Here is a 20,953-nt window from a genome sequence, read left to right on the forward strand (position 1 = left end):
ATTTTTAAAAAAAATATTTTAAATTGTTTAGGTGACCTGTTAGTAACCTACAAAACCTGTAAATTAGAATAATTGAATGAAATTGCTTAGTTTAGTGGCTTAATTGTTATTTTTTTTGGTTCAGTGGCCTAATTGCATTATTGTGTGCAGTTCAATAGCTTATTTGACCCTTATTCCAAAATATAAAATGAATGTTTGGTAAATAATTTTCTGGCTTAACTTATTCATACAATAAGCAAAAAAATAATAATAAAAAAAATTAGACAACCAACTAAGTAAATTTTTAAATTGATCCCTTAACTATAGCAAGATAGGAGCATGTAAAAATTCTCGAGATAAAAATAATACAATTCTTTTATATTCAAAACCTTTGATATACATATATAACATTATCTTTTAAATTGAACCTCATCAAAGTCCTATCTATCCTCAAAAGTACCAAAACATATGACTATTTTGGCACACCAATACAGCACTAAAATCTTGGGCATGATTAACATTTCATTGAATTCAACATATAGTCACTCACTATCACATGCATGAAGCATTCTATCAAGTCAATTCATTCATTGAATTTGGGCCAAATAATTCGCAAGATTATTCATCCCAACAAAATAATTAGGCCCACTAATCTAATTAATTAATTATATTGGGCCACAACGTCAAATGGCAATTGTAATATCACTTAAAAGCATCCACAACGGCAAATTATGCTGTGCATCCGTATGCACCATGCATGGTGCATACGGATGCAAAAACGACGTCGTTTTAATAAAACGCGCGTCTCCCCTTAAAAAAAAAAAGTTCGATTCTCAGCAACAACATATGAACTAAAATTCCATAATCGATGAACTATAATTCCATAATCGATAAACTATAATTCCATAATCGATGAACTATAATTCCATAATCTAATCTATGAACTAAAAATTTCAGAATGAATGAACTAAAATTCCATAATCTATAAACTAAAATTTCAGAATCGATGAACTACAATTCCATAATCGATGGACTATAATTCCATAATCAATGAACTATAATTCCATAATCTATGAACTAAAATTTCAGAATGAATGAACAATATAATGTTGTTGCTGGGAATCGAACCTGGATTTTTTTTAAAGGGGATACGCGCGTTTTTTAATAAAACGACGTCGTTTTGGCATCCGTATGCACCATGCATGGTGCATACGGATGCACAGCATAACGATTGATCCACAACATCTATGTTTCTTGCGGTTGTTATATGGTGGATCATGGTTTGAAAATATCACCATTTCTTTAAATAAATAAACGACCACTGTTAAATTGTAACAGATTTTGTATTTTTTGTATATTTATAACAAAATGAAACTACAGTATATATAAAATGAAACTGAATAATTTGTCTCGCATACATTATCAAATGAAATTATAATTGAATTGAAAAATGATATTTTATTTGTATTGAAATGAAACAGCAATATGTATGAAATGAAACTGTAACATTTCTAACATATTGAAATGATATTTTAATTTTGTTGAAATAAAACTACAATATATATAAAAAGAAACTGAATAATATGTCTCACAAAATTTCTTGCCTGAAAATATCATAGGCAAGAATAATTTAACTTTTATCCGTATTCATAAATTTGTATAACAAATTAGCCAATCTCCTAGCTATTTACTCTTTTGGACTACAACAAATAAAAAAAAAATATATAGAACAGATATTATTAATACACTTAAAAAAAAAAAAAAAAAAAAAAAAGACAGTTAAAATTTATGCGGAGTATAACTATACGACTTCCCAGTTCCGCAGTTTTGTTTGCGCCAAAGGACATCTATTTTTGAGAAAAGCTTCGCTTCATTTCGATGGCAACCTCGAAGCTCCAAGCTCTGTGGAATCATCCCGCTGGCCCTAAAACCAGTCAGTTCTGACTTTTCTTTTCAATTTTTTCTGTCATCGTCGACGCCTTGATTCTTGCGTTAGATTCGGACTCTATTTTGTTATATTTTTTCTATAAAGAAAATCGAAATTGATTTTATTTCCCCCTCTTTTGCAAAATGAGAAGAGAGTATTTTTCTTTTGATTTGTTGTATTTTCACTGAGAGGAGATATATTAGGACCCAGATTAATCGTCGTATACAAACGAATTTTAATTGCGCGGATTTTTGAGAGGGTTTGAAATGAAAACAGAAAAACAATTGAAATGTTTGGAAACTCGATTCGAGCTAGGAATCATGATGTGGTGAACATTTAATTCAAACATGATGAAGATTAAGATATTAAATATTTAGTTCGAACTTGATGAAAGTTATAATGAGGAACATTCCCCTGGGGCTTAACTAGATATAATACGTCTTTGTTGTGTTGATAGGGGGAGAGTGGGAGAGATGCTATCATGGCTTGAATGTTCTTTGTTTCCTGATGATCAAATAGCTAATCATAACCAACCAGAGGCTTTGCTTATCAGAAATGAATGGGAAGCTAAAATCTTAGCTTTGGGAGCTGGGTTATAGGTAGAAGAGGTTTCATTTAATTGTTTGGATTTGATACCATAACTCCTTGTATAGGAATTTCACAAAACCATGTTTCTAAAACTCTTGCTACTTGTGCAATCCTTGGTAATGCCGTAATAAAGTGAACTATTGAGAATAAACAAATTTGAAGCATTTATTTATTCTGTTTTCTGATATATTGGCATCTTTCATTAGTGTTGCCTGGAATGCCTGCTGCTGAATCACACTTCTCTTTGGTTCTTTTGTTGTTCTAGTTCATTTTTGGGCACCTACCTTCAAGTGGGGAATTAGTATAGCCAATATTGCTGACTTTGCCAAGCCTCCTGAAAAACTATCATATCCTCAACAGATAGGTGTGTCTCTCTTATTGTACAATTATTTGATCTAGCTATTGCGAATTTGCTATTTAAGTTTAGAAAATGACTCTCCATGAGTAAAATAGGATTCTTTACTCATGGATACATGAGCAATCCAACTTGTGGTATCAGCAAATTTTTTTTCCCCTTGCATTACTATAGTATAATATAATATTTTTGCCTATTGCTGTCATCAACTATGCAGCGGTTACAGCCACTGGGGTCATCTGGTCACGCTATAGCACTGTAATTACTCCGGTAAGTGCACTGGCTTTTGAATTAGGACTACTTTCCATTAAAATTGAATGCTCTTTTCCTTCTTTAATTTGTATGATATAAACTACTAACTGTCTAGTTTACATAATGTACTTTGGTTGTTAAGCTGTTAACCTTCAAATAATCAGGCACCAATTATTTTTCCCTTTTTTTGTGTATGTATTTGCTGCAAGTAAGTACCTGTCATGTAAATAATTTGCGTTTTAAACTTGAGGTAATAATTTCCTAACAGTTAAACTTGTCTACACCTGTATGTGTAATGAATTTCTTAAAACAAAGAATGCTTGCCGAAATATCCACAAGCAGTTCTTGGTTAGAATGATTTCTCTGATTTTGCACAAATGAAAAATTATCCATAATTTTGTAGGTAGTTATCATGCATTTTATATAACTCCAGCCAAACTGAAAAATCTTATTACCTTCAGGTTATCCATTTCTTCTTAACGGTTAGGTGGGGAAACTGACCTGTGGGGTGGTGGGATTGTGGGAAGGGGGTTGTGTTGTCTGTTCAATGAAAACAACAGAGTGCAAGATTTACAAGCCCTTTTTTTTAATGTGGTTCTGTGAGTTTATGAGTGTGTACTCCCAGAAACATAGTTTTCACATTATTGATTTGCTCCTTAATATGGATGCACCTGTAGAGAAAAAAGAGAAATGCTATTAACAAAAATGTTGCTATAGAACAAAATAGTTCTTTCACTGGAAACATACTTTTGATTTTTCCTTTTTTTAGGAATTTATCATATTATTTTGGGTAACTGTTATAGGCACCGAGATATTAGGATCGCGTCACAGGCTTAGAAACTTAGGAATAAAAAACGAAGCTTTTCTGGAGTGCTTCTTCTCCCCAAATGAAGCGTTTTTGTGGAGTGCTTCTTCTCCCCCAATCTTCCATTCAATAGGAAGCCCAAAATACAAATTTCCTAGATATCCCTTCTTCAAATACCTAGGCATTTATTTATAGAAGATAAAAACTACCCACTACATCTAACTACCTAGGAAGTGGTCATCCCACTACTACTATTACAATAGTGGTCATCCCACCACTACTACTATAATAGTAATAGTAATAGTAATAGTAATAGTAATAGTAACAGTAATAGTAACAGTAACAGTAACAGTAACGTAACAGTAACGTACCTAATTAACTCCCAAAGCATTAGGTATTGTATGACATTTTTTGGGCAATACATAATTTAACTTAGGTGGCGTTTGGTTGGTGACTTTTGTACCCTACCCTTTACCTGTGTCAGATCTAGAGAATTTCAAGGGTTGACTATTTGTAAATGAACTAGGTGGATCATATAGGCCCCACTCGGTCCTTCTCCAGCCAGCATTGTTGGAAAATTTGTTGCAAGGGTTCTTTCCCCCTCTAATATTCTCGGGGTGCACTTGTGCCCTACACTTCACACCACCTCAAGAAGAGGATTCCCTAGTTTTGAAAATGCAAACCTCAGCAATATTATCAATTTCATTCCCATCATGGCATTGCTTCTTGATTAGCTTGTTTTTTTTTTATCTAGCTGCACAATGATTCACATTCTCACGTTGGTAGCTGATCTATATATGATATATTGAGTTATAGACTACTTGCTCATTCCACATTTCCACCCGAGTGATTTGCATTGATTTTTTTCTAATACTAGTTGACCACACTAGGTTGTATTATACATAATTCTATGGACACGTGCTGCTACCTTAGCACTTTTTTGGTACATCTGCATATATGTTTCAACTTGAATTGGGCTACATGGACCAATAAACTTGTATTTAACATCAGTTATTGCATAGTTACAACAGCTTTTCCTCTTTTGTGTATTATCTATTCAAGTGTTCTGATCATTTGGCCTTCCAAATTATTTATTCTGCATTGCAGAAGAACTGGAACCTATTCAGTGTAAACGTGGCCATGGCTGGTACAGGCATCTACCAACTTACCCGAAAAATTCGGTATGCTTAATTCTTTTTCAGTTTTGTATCTTTGATTGCTTGATACCGATGTTTTTCAGCTTTGGAAGTGGAAATTATTTTAGCTCTACCTCTAACGAAGAACAAAAAATAAACTGATATAAGTATTCATAATCACTGTGTATTTATGAACATAATCAAGATTGTACCCGGCGTGTTATGCATTTTCAGGAATGATTACTTTAATGACAATCAAGTAGATGTAGCAAAGGAATGATGACGAAAATGGCTTTCCTCCTGCCCTTCATAGGATCTTCAAAGTTCTACTCTTCTTGTGACTTTGTAGCTTTCACTTCGATTTTAGATTTGATATTTGATCTTTTGTTGGGATCGTTTTCAATCGAGCAATGATGAGACTATGGTTAACAACTAATAATTACTCAAGTGTGTTATAGCTCTGAAGATGAGGAGGGATTCCTTTTCAAAATATGATATTTTTAGCCTTTGGAGTCCAATGGCATAGATTTGGAATTCTTTACACAAGGTTTCGAAATTAATTTTGTGTACCCCAAAAAAATGATATTTTTGAACTTGTTTTTCAAAATAAAGTACTTTTGTTTTGTTAGATATTGTTGATGTGTTGTCATTGTTATGCCAGCTCTATGTATTATTTCACTGGCATTATTCTTGTCACAACATATAAGTTATATCATTTTAAATAGATAGATGAGATTAGTTTGTATGTTCTTGCGAGGCTATTAGTTCTTATATGATCTTGATTCTACATATATACTGAAGCTTTATAATTATGAACATATAGTTTTATAATTATGAACATATATTTATAAAATTATGAACATATAGCTCTATCACATGTTCACAAACTTAATACTGTAGATTCTTAATTTAAATACAGTAGACTCATAATTTTTAAATTGTGCGATTGCGAAGAGAGAAATGCCGTTAACGGCAAGTGAAAAACAATTTTTTTTTAAAAAAATTACAACGATGGTAGAAAATGACACTGTTGTGGAACTGTGCCCACCTTGCAAGGTGGGTACGACAAATTATGCCCTGGACCCGTGTCCACAGTGAATTGTGGATACGGGCCCAAAACGACGTCGTTTTTAAAAAAAAAAACGCGTCATTTAGTTAAAAAAAAAATCGCGTGCGTTTTGCCGTTAACGGCGTTATTTTTTTTTTTGGATTATGAATGTACAGTTATGCCGTTATGAATGTACAGTTATGCCGTTATGAATGTACAGTTATGCAATTATGAAATTATGAACACAGAGCTCTAACATTATGAACTTACAATTATGAACATATATAGTGATAAAATTATGACCATGGAGCTTTAAAATTGTGAATATAGAGCTTCGAAGATTATGAATGTACAGTTATGGAGTTATGAATCTACAGTTATGAGATTATGAATCTACAGTTATGGAATTATGAATGTACAGTTATTGATCGAATTATGAACAAAGAGCTCTAACATTATGAACTTACAATTATGAACATATAGTGATAAAATTATGAACATAGAGCTCTAAAATTGTGAACATAGAGCTTCGAAAATTATGAATGTACAATTATGGAGTTATGAATGTACAATTATGGAGTTATGAATGTACAGTTATAGAGTTATGAACGTACAATTATGGAGTTATGAATGTACAGTTATTAATAATATAGTAATAAAATTATGAATATATACTCCTATAACAAAGCGATCTGATATTAAAAAAAAAAAAAAAAAAAAAAAAGGAGATAACAATGCCTAACGACACTGTTACCCATGTCCAGCAAGCATGCTGGACACGGGTCCAACGCATAACGATTGGGTGGGTACGGTTCCACAGCATAATTTGCTGTCACAGCCTATAGGGCACTTCCAGTTGACGATGTAGTGTAATGGGCCGTGCGGCACGGCCCATGATGTTCAAGTGGTAAGGGGCAATTTATTGTGTGGACTATGGTCCATACAGTGTTGTATGTACTATAAAAAAGTACATTTTTAATATACTGAATGTACATTATTTTACAATAATGATTGTCGGAAGAATTTTTATTTTTTTTAATGCTATTGACTATATTACATTGTAGTATTTATATTTAAATAAACTTTCTTAATCTAATGAAGCACAAAAAGTCAACACCATCAGACTCGATCTCATGACCTCCCACATGAGAGAGGTCATTACATGCCATCTGAGCACAAGGTGCTTGGCTAATTAATGTGTATATAATTTTTGTTGTTGCTACCAACACTGGCCTTATTCAAGTTACGTTATTAGACTTAAATTAAACAAGGATCAATTGTCTTTATTGATTTTTAGTGTATAAAATATGTGTTAGCTAAACATGGGGACCACTTGTTTCTGTTGTTACAAATATATGTTATCTAAACATATTGACTTTTTGTGCACATTGTAATTATATTAAGAAATCTATTTATATCCTTTATTTGATTATAGGAATGTTAATGAGTAGGGCTTCGTTACACTGACGGAGAAAGTAAATCGAGAGAATTTAGACATAACAATACCCCAAGTTTCTTAGAGTAGAAACTTTTTATTAGACTTGAACATGATCATTCATTGTCTGCAAAAACACTTATTATACATGATAATTTAACAACATATTTATTGGAGAAACATGTTTTATTTTAATCATATTAAGCTTCAACACCCCCCCCCCCCCCCCCCCCCCTGAAATTTTAGATGTCTTTACTGAGTTGCTGAAAAGATGGCATTTGTTCCCCAGCCAAGAAGGATTTAAAGATTGCAAGAGCCTGCTTTGGTTTGTGCAGAGGAACTTCATGGCCTCCCCCTCTCACTGTCACAAAGGTCAGTCCTTCATACTGTTGTGTCCACCCTCCTACCTGCACTACCAATTTTAACACATCACACAATCATATTATTCAATGGAGGCTGGTGAAGGGTCAAGCCCACCACCCTGCCCCTCGAAAATGTGACGGCATAATTAAGGAAATAAAGTTGTGCCTTCGCTATGAGCTATAACTTTTGGTATAGTGATTAGCGTTTGATCATAACAAGTGGTATTAAAACCAGGTTACGGGAGACCCAGTCTAGCACCCAGCCATAGTTCGAAGCTCTCCAAAAACGCTTAATTGGTTTCTCACTTTTCTCTTAAACGTGTATATATATATATATATATATATATATATATATATATATATATATATATATATATATATTTTTTTTTTTTTTTTTTTTTTTTGGGTGAGAAGAGGAGCTTAGAGCCCCAGAACGTTAAGAGATCCTTCTAGTGGCCACCGAGTGCTGTCTCGAACCAGGAGATTTTGCAACCCATTAGGCAGATGATCCCAAACTGTAGTCCCCCAAGAATTATTCTGACCCAGATTGGCCAGAAAATCTGCACACTGGTTCCCTTCTCTTAAGACGTAGATAAGGCGACAATCTTGGAACCTTGTCATCAGATCTTTGCAATCAAGTATTAAGGTATCAGCTTCCGGACTAGACTCCGAGCCTTCAATATATACTTTAATTGTTCTAATAAAATGCTGTCCACTTTTCTGATTTAAATACCATTAACATTTTACTTTTCCATATTTACCTTTTTTCTTTTTAAATGACATGGATACACTTTTAAAAAAGTGACATTATCTTTACTAATAGGAAAAATTGTGTGAATAAAAAGATGATGAGAGTTAATTATATTTTACCTGGCCATCATCATCCCAAGCTCTCCAAGGCCCAACGGTGGGAAGATGAAGAGCATTTATGCTGTATCGTGTGGAGGTGATTGGGATCACAGCATCTGTATCACCACTGCAAGCATTTTTGGAAATTTAAAAAGTGAATAAAATAATTTTTTTTAAATAAAAAAAAATGTATAAAAGTAATCAACACCTTAAGGTGCATTTAGAAGGGGTGTGCTCTAACCATGGTTCGATTCGAATCGAACCGAATATTGTAGGATCTGAAGTTTAGGTTTTGGTTCATTAAAATTGGGAATTGAAATTGTCGGTTCTGGTATAAAACTAGTCGGTTTCGATTTCGAACCCAAATATATATATATATATATATATATATATATATATATATATATATATATATATATATATATATATAAAATAGAAAATCTTGATTTTTAATTTAAAAAAGGGTTTGAACCAGAGGTTCAAAACGAAACCTTCTTAAAAGGTTTCAGTTTTAGTTTATCATTTTGTTAGTGACTACAATCTAACTTATCCGTAGTATTTGTTTAAGAATATGATATGCTAACATTTTTAATTGAGATGACACTTAGGGGGCGTTTGGTTCACGGAATCTTGGATTACCCCAGGTAATAGGATTACCTCCAAGAAGGTAATGTGAGATGTAGGGAATGTAAGATTACCTTGTGTGTTTGGTTTGGATGGTGTAATATAATATTACCTTGTTTGGTTCAAGGTTATATTTTAGATTATATGGATCAATTTACAATAATGTCCTCAATAATATATATATATATATATATATATATATATATATATATATATATATATATATATATATATATATATATATATATATATAATGTGTGTATTTATTTATATGTATGAATGTATATCAATGCTTAAATATTAAAAAAACTAAATATATAAATATACATATGTATATTTGATTATATAAACATATATTAATTTCATTATTATTATTATTATTATTATTATTATTATTATTATTATTATTATTATTATTATTATATAAGGATTAGTTAACAATGGCAAAGTTGGAATAATTCAAGATAATCTAAGATTACCTAAAAAAATGGGGGTAATCACATTACCTTGAAACATTACCGCCACATCAGCTTTCAGGTAATGTAACATTACCAGGTAATCTTATAACTTGAACCAAACAAGGTAATATAACATTACCAAACTCAGATTACCTAGGTAATCTAAGATGACCTGAACCAAACGCCCCCTTAAATTTGTGACCTTCCGTTTAGAAGTGCTACAAAAATCAGGTAGAAAGTAGGTGATAGAACTCTTAGTATAGATTATCTACAAAGGAGATGGATTTTTTTTTTTTTTTTTTAATTTTTAGTATTCACAATCACGATTAATGACAATATAATGATTTTTAATTTGGTAGACATAAAATTGCATAACCCAATGAAGATTAAGGAGGTTTGTAGAGTTACCTGACCACCCATTTGCGAATGCCAGTAAGTTCTTTGATGGTTGGCAGCACCGATCCAGCTGAATCCTTCCACTTATAGTGTACTTCATTACTGCAAAACACAATATATATATAATAAATTAATAATGTCAAATCATCTTTTCCAGTTTTATATAATGAGGTTCTTGGTAAATGGTTGTTAGCTGATTGGGTTAGTGGGTTTGTCTAGTTCATAGCATTAGCTGATTGTAGAAAAATATTTGGTAAATTAGCTGTTAGCTGTTAGCTGATTACATACAAATGACTTTTTTAAAAAGTCGATCAAAAAAGCTACTTTGAGTAGCTTTTTGAATTTTAGCATTTTGGAGCAATAAATTGTTACAAAAAGCTAATTAATCAAATAACTCATATTGATTGTTTAACTAAGTCAGATAACTAATAATGGTCAAATAAATTAAAATTGGTTGTAGACTAACTATTGTTAATATTGTGCACTTAATTTCTTACATAAGTTTTTTTTTTTTTTTTTGGGGTCATTTTATTACTTCAAGTTAAATTAAAGAGTTAATACCCAAAATGGTCCCTCGACTATGCCATAATTACCAATTTGGTACTCAACTACCATTCTTACCTAATTAAGTCCTCAACTATGTAACTTTTACTCAATTAAGTCCTCAACTATACAATTCTTACCCAATTTAGTCTTCAACTATACAATTCTTACCAAATTTAGTCCTCTGTATTAATTTGACTGTTTGTTGACTGTCAAAAGTCGCGATAAAATTATAATTTTACAAGATTTCTCCTTCCTCTCCATTTAGCAGCGCCAAATCATGCAGTAATACACTCATGGGTTATCCGATGCATAACTACTACTTCGATACTGACAGGTTTAGAACCCAACCGGAGCTTATTGCTAAATGGTTTGGCGCGGCTAAATGAGGAGGAAGGAGAAAACTTGTAAAATTACAACTTTATTTCCACTTTTGACAGTCAACAAACAGTCAAATTGACAAAGGACTAAATTGGGTAAAAATTGTATAGTTGAGGACTTAATTGGGTAAAAATGATAGTTGAGGACCAAATTGGTAATTACGACATAGTCGAGGGACTATTTTGGGTAATAACTCTAAATTAAATGATTGATTATTTAGTCAAAGAAAATAAAAAATAGTTGTTAACATCATAATCCAACATTCAAAGGTAATTTTTTTTTTTTTGAAAACATTCAAAGGTAATTTTTTTTTTTTATTTTTTTTTTTGAATGCTACTAGCTCTATTACATTGTAGTATGTTCATATACTTTCTCAACCTACTGAAACACAAAGAGCTAATAACACCTCCATTGAGGCTCGAACTCACAACCTTCCAAATGGAAGTCCAACCCGGGTACCATTGGACCACATAGTCCTGGTACATTCAAAGGTAATTAATTGAAGGGAAATTAAATAATAGAGGCACCAAGACTATGTGGTCTAATGGTATCTTCCATTTGGAAGGTTGTGAGTTCAAGCCTTAGTGGAGGCGTTATTAGCTTTTTGTGTTTTAGTAAGTTGAGAAAGTATATGAACAGATACTACATTGTAATAGAGCTAGTAGCATTCAAAAAAAATAAATAAAAAAATAGAGGCACTACCATACCTGCAGGTCTCCCAGTTGATAGGTGCGCCTCTAACGTGAAGAGCCTTTTGAACTGAGAGTTGATTGAAGTAAGAGATTGCATACTTTTCAGTACATGGATCATACTCCCTTGAAACTCTACTCTTTCTCTGTCATAATATATATGAATATGTTATAATTTAAAATTGGACAAGTGGACAGCAAACGCCACTAATACCACGGACAATTGGATGGAGCGAACAACAACAAGTTCTGATACTGTGTTATAATCTACAATTGGGCCAATGTCACTCAAGTAGGCTATAATACTTAAATATAATCGGATAACTAGTCTAATTAACTCATGACATTATAAACTCATATGCTTCAGTCTTATTTTTTAATGTGAGACTCTTAACATGTTGAGCATATAGCCATTAACGTGCAATTCAACTATCAGCTTAGGTTTTTAGTCGAGATGGAGCACATGCTTCAATTTGATATCATAGCCAGACCAAAGGTCATGGTTTTTGCGCACGACTTATAAAAATTGTACCTGATACTATATGCACCGTCGATTAACACGGTAGAAAAAATCTTAAGTAGAGATTAAAAGCTTACTAGCCATGTTTGGGTGAGCCAATTTCTGGCTGCAAGAGTGGTAGAAGTGCAGACAGGAGTAAAGAGACTGTAGTAATCAATATCTCCAATTTCTTGGGCAGCACCACTGTGAGCATTGTTACACTCCTCGGAGGCATTAAGGTATGAATCATTGGCACAATAGAGGTTTAACATCTCATAGGATTGGTCGGAAATCAAACCGAGTGTCCACATGAACTGGAATATTCCAACTTGATCATTGTGATCATCAACCAAGGGGTTCCCAATCTGCATATATATATATATGCAATGTATACACACATTCATTATATTATTATCGCTACAAGAAAAAACTAAAATACTTATTTCATTAATTTTACTTTTACTTACCGATTTTGTGTTAATAAATTTAATTTTTCTTGTAATGTAGTATTGTTATTTTTACAAAAATACTTTTCAAATTTGGTTGTGTTTGAAAATTTTAAAATTTAAAATTCACTGCTGGAAATTATGGAATTTCTGACCACCTAAAAGTGATCTTAAAGCAAGTCGAAAGCTTCGTTCCGACCACTTTTGGTATCCGGTTGTTGCTATTTCCGACCACTTTTTGCTTTCAACTTGATTTAAGATCACTTTCAGGTAGTCGGAAATTCCATAATTTCCAGCAGTGATTAATGGAAAATTTAACTACAAGATTGATAAATATTTAAAGCGTTCAGGTTCTGTCTAATTTAAAATTCGATAATTAAATGCATAATTAATTTAGGTTCTAGGAAGAGAAAGACATGCATACCATAAAGCCCTTCAAGTTGATGGAGTTGTCTTCATTTTCAGAGTTGTATTCTGAGATGGCTTTGCTTAACTGTGGAACAAAATGTCCTGAAACACAATTTTCACAAAATATGCTATATGATCCAACAACTTCAATTAACTATTTTAAAATTTTTTGTTATATAAATATTTAAAAAAAAAAAAAAAAAAAAACCTCATGTAGCCCATCACAATATGACAAATAATTACAACATTATATTTTAAGAGTAAATATAAAATAATAGTCTGTTTTGTGACTTTAGCCAGCAAATGTCCACAAAGATGTAAATTAACGAACCTAGATTGTTTATAGCTGACTAGTTTAAACCAATTAAGAAGACCAACAAACAGCTCTCATAAGGAGTCAAACTTGAAATCTTATGGTTACTGAATCAATTGTCTAACCAATTGGTTATGATTGCCCTATATTAGTAGTACAATAGTTTACCAAGAGTGCCCACAACATGAAACCCTCAAACCTTATCAAGTATACATTCTACTAGATCATGTAAATATCCATGTTTATATAATTTGCACATAGATTACCTGCATAACTCTCTCCAAGGATGTAAAACTCTCTTTGCTTATATTCAGGAAATCTCTCAAGCCACTTCAATAAAAAATTTAGATTGTCCTCCGCTGCATTAATGAAGATGTAGACAATATATTTATTATCATCACTCAATTATACAACCAACTATGGCAGGTATATATATTATACATTTTACTACTCCGTAATAAATAAGGCAATAGTATATATATACTGGCGCTAAAACCGCTAAAAAGAATTTAGACTCGATCTAACGTCGTTTGATAGAGAGCCTAGCCTTAGTCAACGCTAGACTACTTCTTAGATCTAGCGTACTTATGACCTGGTTGCAGTAGGCATTAGGCCGCTAGTCGGGCGAAAAAGTAGCACCTAATGCTTAGGCGACAAACTAAAACAAAGAACAGTGCACATGTGTGGGTCTATGTCACATTATATATATAATATAAAATTTTAAAAAGTAACAACGCTAACTAGGCCGAGTTAACTCGGCTAACTCGACCGAGTCGATCGAATTAGGCGCTTAGGGGGTAATTTGCCTTGCCCTAAGGACGCCTAGGTTGATTTTTACAATAGTGCTTATGACCACAAAAAAGGTTTGAAATATGAAGTACCTGTGCTTTGATCTCCTTGGTTTGAAAGGTCAAAAGATGAATTGGCATATGAAAAGCCAACACCAGCAGGTGAATCCAGAAATATTATATTTGCAACTGTCAAATAGTATTGTAATTAGATAACTATAACTATAACTATATAACTATATATATATATATATATATATATATATATATATATATATATATATATATATAATACGTTATGAGTTCAAATTTTATCAAGGGAAAATGGTCAAATAGATCCTCGAACTTTAGCTTAAAAGTCAATTAGGTCCTTAAACTTTTTAAAGGTGCAATTACACCCCTCAACAATTCATTTAAGTGCAATGAAGCCCAAAAATAAATTAATGACCTGCTATCACAGGTCATTAGGGTTCAGGCCCCCTTCTGGCGAATTTTCTGGCAAAAAAAAAAAAAAAAAAAGTGGCCGGTGAAATTTCTGACAAAAAAGTGACCGGCGAAATTTTCGACAAATCTGTATCGATTGCTGGTCACTTTTTTTTTTGCCGGAAGGTGGCCTGAACCCTAATGACCTGTGATAGCAAGTCATTAACTTGTTTTTGGGCTTCATTGCACCTTAATGAATTGTTGATGGGTGTAACTGCACCTTTAAAAAATTTAGGCGTTTAATTGACTTTTAAGCTAAAGTTCGAGGGACTATTTGACCCTTTTCCCTTTTATCAAACCTTGAACTATGTGACATGACTTTACATGCATAATTAACTCCTGAAATAGTTGATCAATTCTTGAGTAGTCAATGAATATAATTGCGACTCATATCACAACTTACACTACATGTCACATCGTTGAATAAAATATTTTGTAAAAATTGATAAAAATAATATTTTCATTTGTGGAATTTTAAATATCTTTTAAACAAAGTTTAATTTGATTGACCAAAAAATTTATCAAAATTGTACAAAATACTTCCAATTTAACGTATTGTTGTTAACTAAAAATATATACCTTGGTTCCAAGCGTATGAGTTGAGATATACTGACTTCCCATCTGGATTAATGTGAAAAGGTCCAATTTCTTCTGCCTCCCCAAATGCAATTGCCGAGCATCCAGGACCTACAACATGTAATGTGATCCAACATTATTATATCAAATTAAATTTTGCACTCCGAGGTTCATTTTTAGTACGCAAATTATATGATCAACTAGCTCCAAAAAATAACATTTAGATTATGTATTTACAGTTAACATATATTATGTTTCTGCAGTTAATAAATTATGTGTCTGTAAACAAATTACAAACACATAATATGTTAACTATCTGATACATAATGTGTTAACTGTATACAGTTAACATATTTTGTGTCTGTAGTTAACATATATACCTCCATTAAGCCAGAGAGCAAGAGGCTTGGAAGATGGATCCTGAGAAGCCTGGATGAACCAGTAGAAGAATTCCTTTCCCTGTTCCTCATTCACTGTAACGTATCCGGCGTAGTGCGAGAAGTTCACTAAAAAGTTTTGGCCAGGCAGAGCAGACACTTTGTCCTGCTCTTTCTGTTCATGGCTGCAAATGAACTCAAACTTGGTGAGGAAAATGAGAAGGCAGAGAACAATGCTAAGTTTCATATCTTTTGTCATTTTCTTTGTGTAGCCTGGGAAGCTCTATTGAGCAAGCTATGTATGGGTCCTTATAAATACAAGATTCACCCCGATAAACAATATTGATATTTTCGAGATGCCTATTATTAGGCTAACCGACCCCATTCCTGAAATACTCTCCCACTTTTAAAGTGCGTGAGTTGTGTGCTTACCGTGAGTATTTGTTGAAACTTAATGTGCGTGGTTTTCCTTTTTAAGAAGCGTGAATTTTGTGCTTAAGGTGCGTGAGTTTGTGTGCTTACTGTGAATATTTATTGAAACTTAAGGTGCGTGGTTTGTGTACTTAAGTGAGTGGTTTGTGTTCTTAGGGTGCTTTGATTGTGTATGTAATGCTTAAGGTGCGTGGTGGTTTGTGTACTTAAGGTGCGTCATTTTAATGCTTAAGATCCGCCAGCCGCACAACGACACGGGAAACCTAACCTGCACCTGAAGCATTCTATATATATATATATATATATATATATATATATATATATATATATATATATATATATATATATATATATATATATATATAAAGTTGTATTGCAAGCTTGCAAAAATAGCAATCTTACAGTACATGGAAATAAAAATAAATATTTTATTCATTGTCACCTCAGCTTAAAAGAGGCACAATTTCAAGGTTAATGATAGCCTTATACATTTCTTTTATTTTCTATTTTAATTGACAAATTGTATGGTGATACTCGAGACCATCTTATAAGGTAAATCCTGATATATATTTCTTTTTAATATACTATATCTGTGCACTACTAAAAATAATACTCCGTATGTAATAGGGATTCATCTTAATTGCAAGATTAAGATGGATGTTTGAGCGGGTAAAACATGACTGTCTATAATTCCTCCAAAAAAATATTGTTTGGGTAACAAACACATTGTAAATTTAAAAGTACAAGCTATTTTGCACAAATACACCAAAAAAAAAAACACACAACACATCCAAAAAATACACCATATAACTCACCATCCCTAATAGTGTATTTTCGAATACTGTGTGGTGCTTTTATTCATACCTAATGATACATTCTAGTGATGCGTACATAATTTGTACATATTTTGTTGGTGTGCATTTGTATATTTGTATAACTGAACATGGTACTGAATAAAGTGGGCCGCCATGTTTTTGTGTTATTTTAATCTCAATTACAAATTCTGAACATATCTTCTTCTCTTTTTTTTTTTTTTTTAATTTTTTTTATTAAGGTATAGTATATGATTGACTGACGCATAATTATGAGATCATGATAAGGGTGCATAATTTTGAGATCATGACTGATGAATAGGCGTGGAACATGTGAGAAGATGGCAAAAGAGGTGTCATCAATTGTTTGATGCAACCTCTCATTTTACCCATTTTATCTACTATTTATTACTCCGTATTATTAATTAAATGAACTTATTTATTTATTATTTTAGTTTTTTGATATTTTCTTCTATTTTTAAATTTATCTCGTGTTATATATATATATATATATATATATATATATATATATATATATATATATATATATATATATATAAATTTATGGTCCTTGATTTGTCAAAATTATGGTAGAATTGGTTCTTAGTCTTAGATAATATAGATGTTAGTGTTGATTATTAAATGTTTAGAACTTTAACATTTTAAAGTTATTTTTTGTAAATTTGAAGTATTCTTCTTCCTAATAAAATTAATTTCGCAATTTAGAGAATAGAGGGGAGAGTAAATTGCTAAATATATAAAGATAAATGTTGCAAACAATTACAAAAATAATCTTGAGAAGTTAAAATTTTGAACATTTAACAATCAAAGTTATTGTTTTTTGTCACAAAGACTAATTATTCTACCACAATATTGACAACTTAAAGATTAAATGTGGTGCCTTATATAACTAAGGGACTAAATTTACTATGTATTTGCAACAGAAGGATCGGAGTTGTCATTTTATTTTCAATTTATTTAAAATATAAAATACAATTCAATTAAAAACAAATAATTGTCATTTGAAATATATATTTATATCAATTATATTGAAGTGTAACATAAATTATAAAAAAAATTAACTTAGTAGTCTAAAATAATATAATATTCAACTAAACTAAAAGTAAGTTGTAATCCAAATAATACAAAATTCACAAAATAAAATAAAATAAAAATAAAAGAATAGATAAAGTTGAAAGTGGCAGTGTCGGTAAGTTTCAACAAATAATTTAATTAATTACCTAATATGGCAGCGTGTTGTTTTCCACTTTTCCAGTTTCCTTTCTATATTAGTCTATTATACGAAAAAAATAAATAAATTAGGTAATCGGGAGTACTATTGTACTTTGAACGTTTTTCGGATAGTTTGGGAATCAACTCTGGCTAGATGTTTTGATTTTATAGATTAGAATAGGAATAACAAAATTTAATTCGAAAAATAATTTCCTCAAAAGTAGTCCGGAAAATTTCATGGGAAAAGAAAGATTTTTCCAGTGTATAAAAACTATTATTCCAATCCACTATGTATAGGGATAATGGAAACCATTAGTATTGATGGCATTTAAATTATCACAATTAATTTTAGCAGACCTCGCCATCAAGAGGTGTAAAAAAGGGAATGGAAGAGTAGGGAAAAATATTTTAAAATTTTGTTAAAACCTTTGCCTGTCTATATATTTAGATAAAGATTGGACACACCCACTTAGAAAAACAATAATTCATTTTGACTAGACTTAAATTAAAAGTGAATCACACTTAAAATATTACTTCAAAACACTTAAATGTCATTTTCTTGCTAATTTTTCCAATATACTTTTTTTTTTTGAAACCAATTTTTCCAATATACTTCACCAACTCTTGCTTGCAAACATCAATAATGAGAGTGCCTCAAGTGAACCATTGTATAATGTCATGCAAAAGATAAATGTAAATTCTCATATGAGACTCTTTTACGGACCTTCATTTGTGAAACTGATCGAGTTTTTGATAAGTATTACATTTTTTTTTATCTAAGTAGTACAATTTTCATCATAAATAATTATTTCATCAGAAAATATTAATTGTATTAAATGAGATATCAAATAACACCATATCCTATACAATTCTATCTCTATACTTTAGCTTAAAAGCTAAAACAACTCTATCAAATATTTAATTCAATTGTACGATGGATGGATATCATAAATAATTTTCAATCTCTCAAAATGAATAAAATATTTAATTTTATTTGATGAGATACCATATCATACACACAACTCTATCTCTATACTTAATACGGAGTACAACTTTATCAAAAATTTAATTCAATTCTATTATGGACGGATATCATAAATATCATATTCCTTTATATATATTGAATTATTTTACGTATTTTCTCGAAATCTATAGAAGCCTATATATGATTGATTATTGGTGACTAATCATATGAGATGATTGATAGGTGTACTGATGAATGGGCGTGGAAAACGTTAGGAAAAAAAAAAAGGACAGAAGAGTAATCATCAGCCCATGATGGTAGTATTGAATGAGAAATAAAAAAATCACTACAAGAAATCTGGCATTTAGCACGACGCTATAAAAAAACATCGTTAAATGTCACATTTTGTGACTGTTATATCACATATCATTATTATTTATGAATTTTATGAATAATTAAGATTTCATTACATTTTATTTACAAAATTTTATTTTATTTTCATCGACAAAAATATAGAATAGACGACGTTATATCACTACTGGAAATTATGAAATTTCTGACCACCTGAAAATGATCTTAAATTAAGTTGATACCAAAAAGTTCAAAAAGCGGTCGGAAATAGCAATAAAGGTTTTTCCGGATACCAAAAGTGGTCGGAACAAGGCTTTTGACTTGATTTAAGATCACTTCAGGTGGTCGGAAATTCCATAATTTCCAGTAGTGTATAATAAACGACATAAAAGCTTTTATTTTACAAATGAGTTGTGAAATAATTCATTGCTAAAAGTAAACAGTAGTTTTACTAGGATACAAGTTCCAGTTCGCGCCCTTCACTCTTAATAACTAAAACAAATAATAATCTGTAAAATTAATAAATTCTCTTTAATTCCACAACCTCACATAACTTTCTCAAAAGCTCATGCACGTTCACGGTAAACACTTCTCAGTATCTCAGGCAAGCTCTCATGTCTTCACCAAATTGAACTCAAAAGCTTCACAGTGTTGCAATACATCAACAAAAATCGTATATAGTGAAAAAGAATAGATTGTATGCCTAGGTGAATATAAACCCTAACTTACAATTAATCTTCACCCAACTATGTGTAAACCAAAATTCATCTGTTCTTGCTTTCTATTCAACTAATCTTGACCTTTTCTTTCTTCTATTCTTGATTCTAGTTTTTGTAAAATCTATTCATAAGTATAAACACTACCCCACGATGACTCCCCAGAGAGCTCTTGATTGTTGAATAAATGTACCTGTTGCCACAATGTATGGAAAATACCAACTTACTAATGAAGCGAAACAAACACAATATTATTGTGGAATATTTGACCTGCTACCCCGCGTATGTTGAAGCTGAAAAGGAAGCTTCTGCACTTCTTGGTTTTCCCTGCCTATTTCTGTGTTATAAATCTGCAGGTTAAGTGACAATTTTGTTGGCAAGCCAGAAAAAACATTACACATGCATGTCCAGTAAAACAATATAGTATAGATGCAAAAACTTCAATCTTCATACATGAAATTAAATATTTAATATAAATAAATGAATATATAAATATAAGCAAACTAACAAACCCTTCAATTTTAAAATTACAATACATATACTTTCCTATCCGTAATACAATTCTATTTATTATTTTACAGAATCTCCAAATAATCATATTGATTGAAATTAAACTAAACTTTCCTAACCTTAATACATTTGTATATGAAACATGCATCCTTATTTATGCAAATAATAATATTGAAATTACAGTGCATATAATTTTCTATCCGTAATACCATTCTACT

The 20,953-nt window shown here is 31.4% G+C and overlaps 2 protein-coding genes and 1 long non-coding RNA gene across 3 annotated transcripts; 1 reads left to right on the forward strand and 2 right to left on the reverse strand.

Moving 5' to 3' along the window:
• The first annotated feature begins 1,771 nt into the window (after positions 1 to 1,771).
• LOC109159724 (mitochondrial pyruvate carrier 4-like) lies at positions 1,772 to 5,672 on the forward strand. The gene is made up of 5 exons (XM_019307824.1): positions 1,772 to 1,912; positions 2,760 to 2,858; positions 3,067 to 3,119; positions 5,014 to 5,087; positions 5,277 to 5,672. The coding sequence occupies exons 1-5, from the start codon at positions 1,858 to 1,860 to the stop codon at positions 5,320 to 5,322; spliced, it is 327 nt and encodes a 108-aa protein (XP_019163369.1). The 5' UTR covers positions 1,772 to 1,857; the 3' UTR covers positions 5,323 to 5,672.
• Positions 2,155 to 2,753, reverse strand: LOC109159725. The gene is made up of 2 exons (XR_002050641.1): positions 2,569 to 2,753; positions 2,155 to 2,320 (listed from the first exon to the last, which is right to left on the reverse strand). It is a non-coding gene; the product is annotated as an uncharacterized LOC109159725 (long non-coding RNA).
• Positions 5,673 to 7,755: 2,083 nt separating the features above from the next.
• On the reverse strand, positions 7,756 to 15,986 carry LOC109159994 (serine carboxypeptidase II-2-like). The gene is made up of 10 exons (XM_019308110.1): positions 15,721 to 15,986; positions 15,344 to 15,451; positions 14,375 to 14,470; positions 13,760 to 13,852; positions 13,197 to 13,282; positions 12,425 to 12,691; positions 11,846 to 11,973; positions 10,227 to 10,316; positions 8,758 to 8,863; positions 7,756 to 7,932 (listed from the first exon to the last, which is right to left on the reverse strand). The coding sequence occupies exons 1-10, from the start codon at positions 15,974 to 15,976 to the stop codon at positions 7,768 to 7,770; spliced, it is 1,395 nt and encodes a 464-aa protein (XP_019163655.1). The 5' UTR covers positions 15,977 to 15,986; the 3' UTR covers positions 7,756 to 7,767.
• Positions 15,987 to 20,953: the final 4,967 nt, after the last annotated feature.

The sequence above is a fragment of the Ipomoea nil genome, unplaced genomic scaffold, assembly GCF_001879475.1.
Source record: "Ipomoea nil cultivar Tokyo-kokei standard unplaced genomic scaffold, Asagao_1.1 scaffold2845, whole genome shotgun sequence".
NCBI lineage: Eukaryota > Viridiplantae > Streptophyta > Magnoliopsida > Solanales > Convolvulaceae > Ipomoea > Ipomoea nil.

Excerpts from the sequence above, each read along its gene's own strand:
- LOC109159724 (XM_019307824.1), top strand. The coding sequence starts at position 1,858 with ATGGCAACCTCGAAGCTCCAAGCTCTGTGGAATCATCCCGCTGGCCCT. Across the intron at positions 1,913-2,759 it reads TCCCGCTGGCCCTAAAACCA|TTCATTTTTGGGCACCTACC; the intron begins GTCAGTTCTGAC and ends TTGTTGTTCTAG. Across the intron at positions 5,088-5,276 it reads CAACTTACCCGAAAAATTCG|GAATGATTACTTTAATGACA; the intron begins GTATGCTTAATT and ends ATGCATTTTCAG.
- LOC109159994 (XM_019308110.1), bottom strand. The coding sequence starts at position 15,976 with ATGACAAAAGATATGAAACTTAGCATTGTTCTCTGCCTTCTCATTTTC. Across the intron at positions 8,864-10,226 it reads ATTCGCAAATGGGTGGTCAG|TGGTGATACAGATGCTGTGA; the intron begins GTAACTCTACAA and ends AAATGCTTGCAG. Across the intron at positions 7,933-8,757 it reads CTTGGGATGATGATGGCCAG|GTAGGAGGGTGGACACAACA; the intron begins GTAAAATATAAT and ends TTGGTAGTGCAG.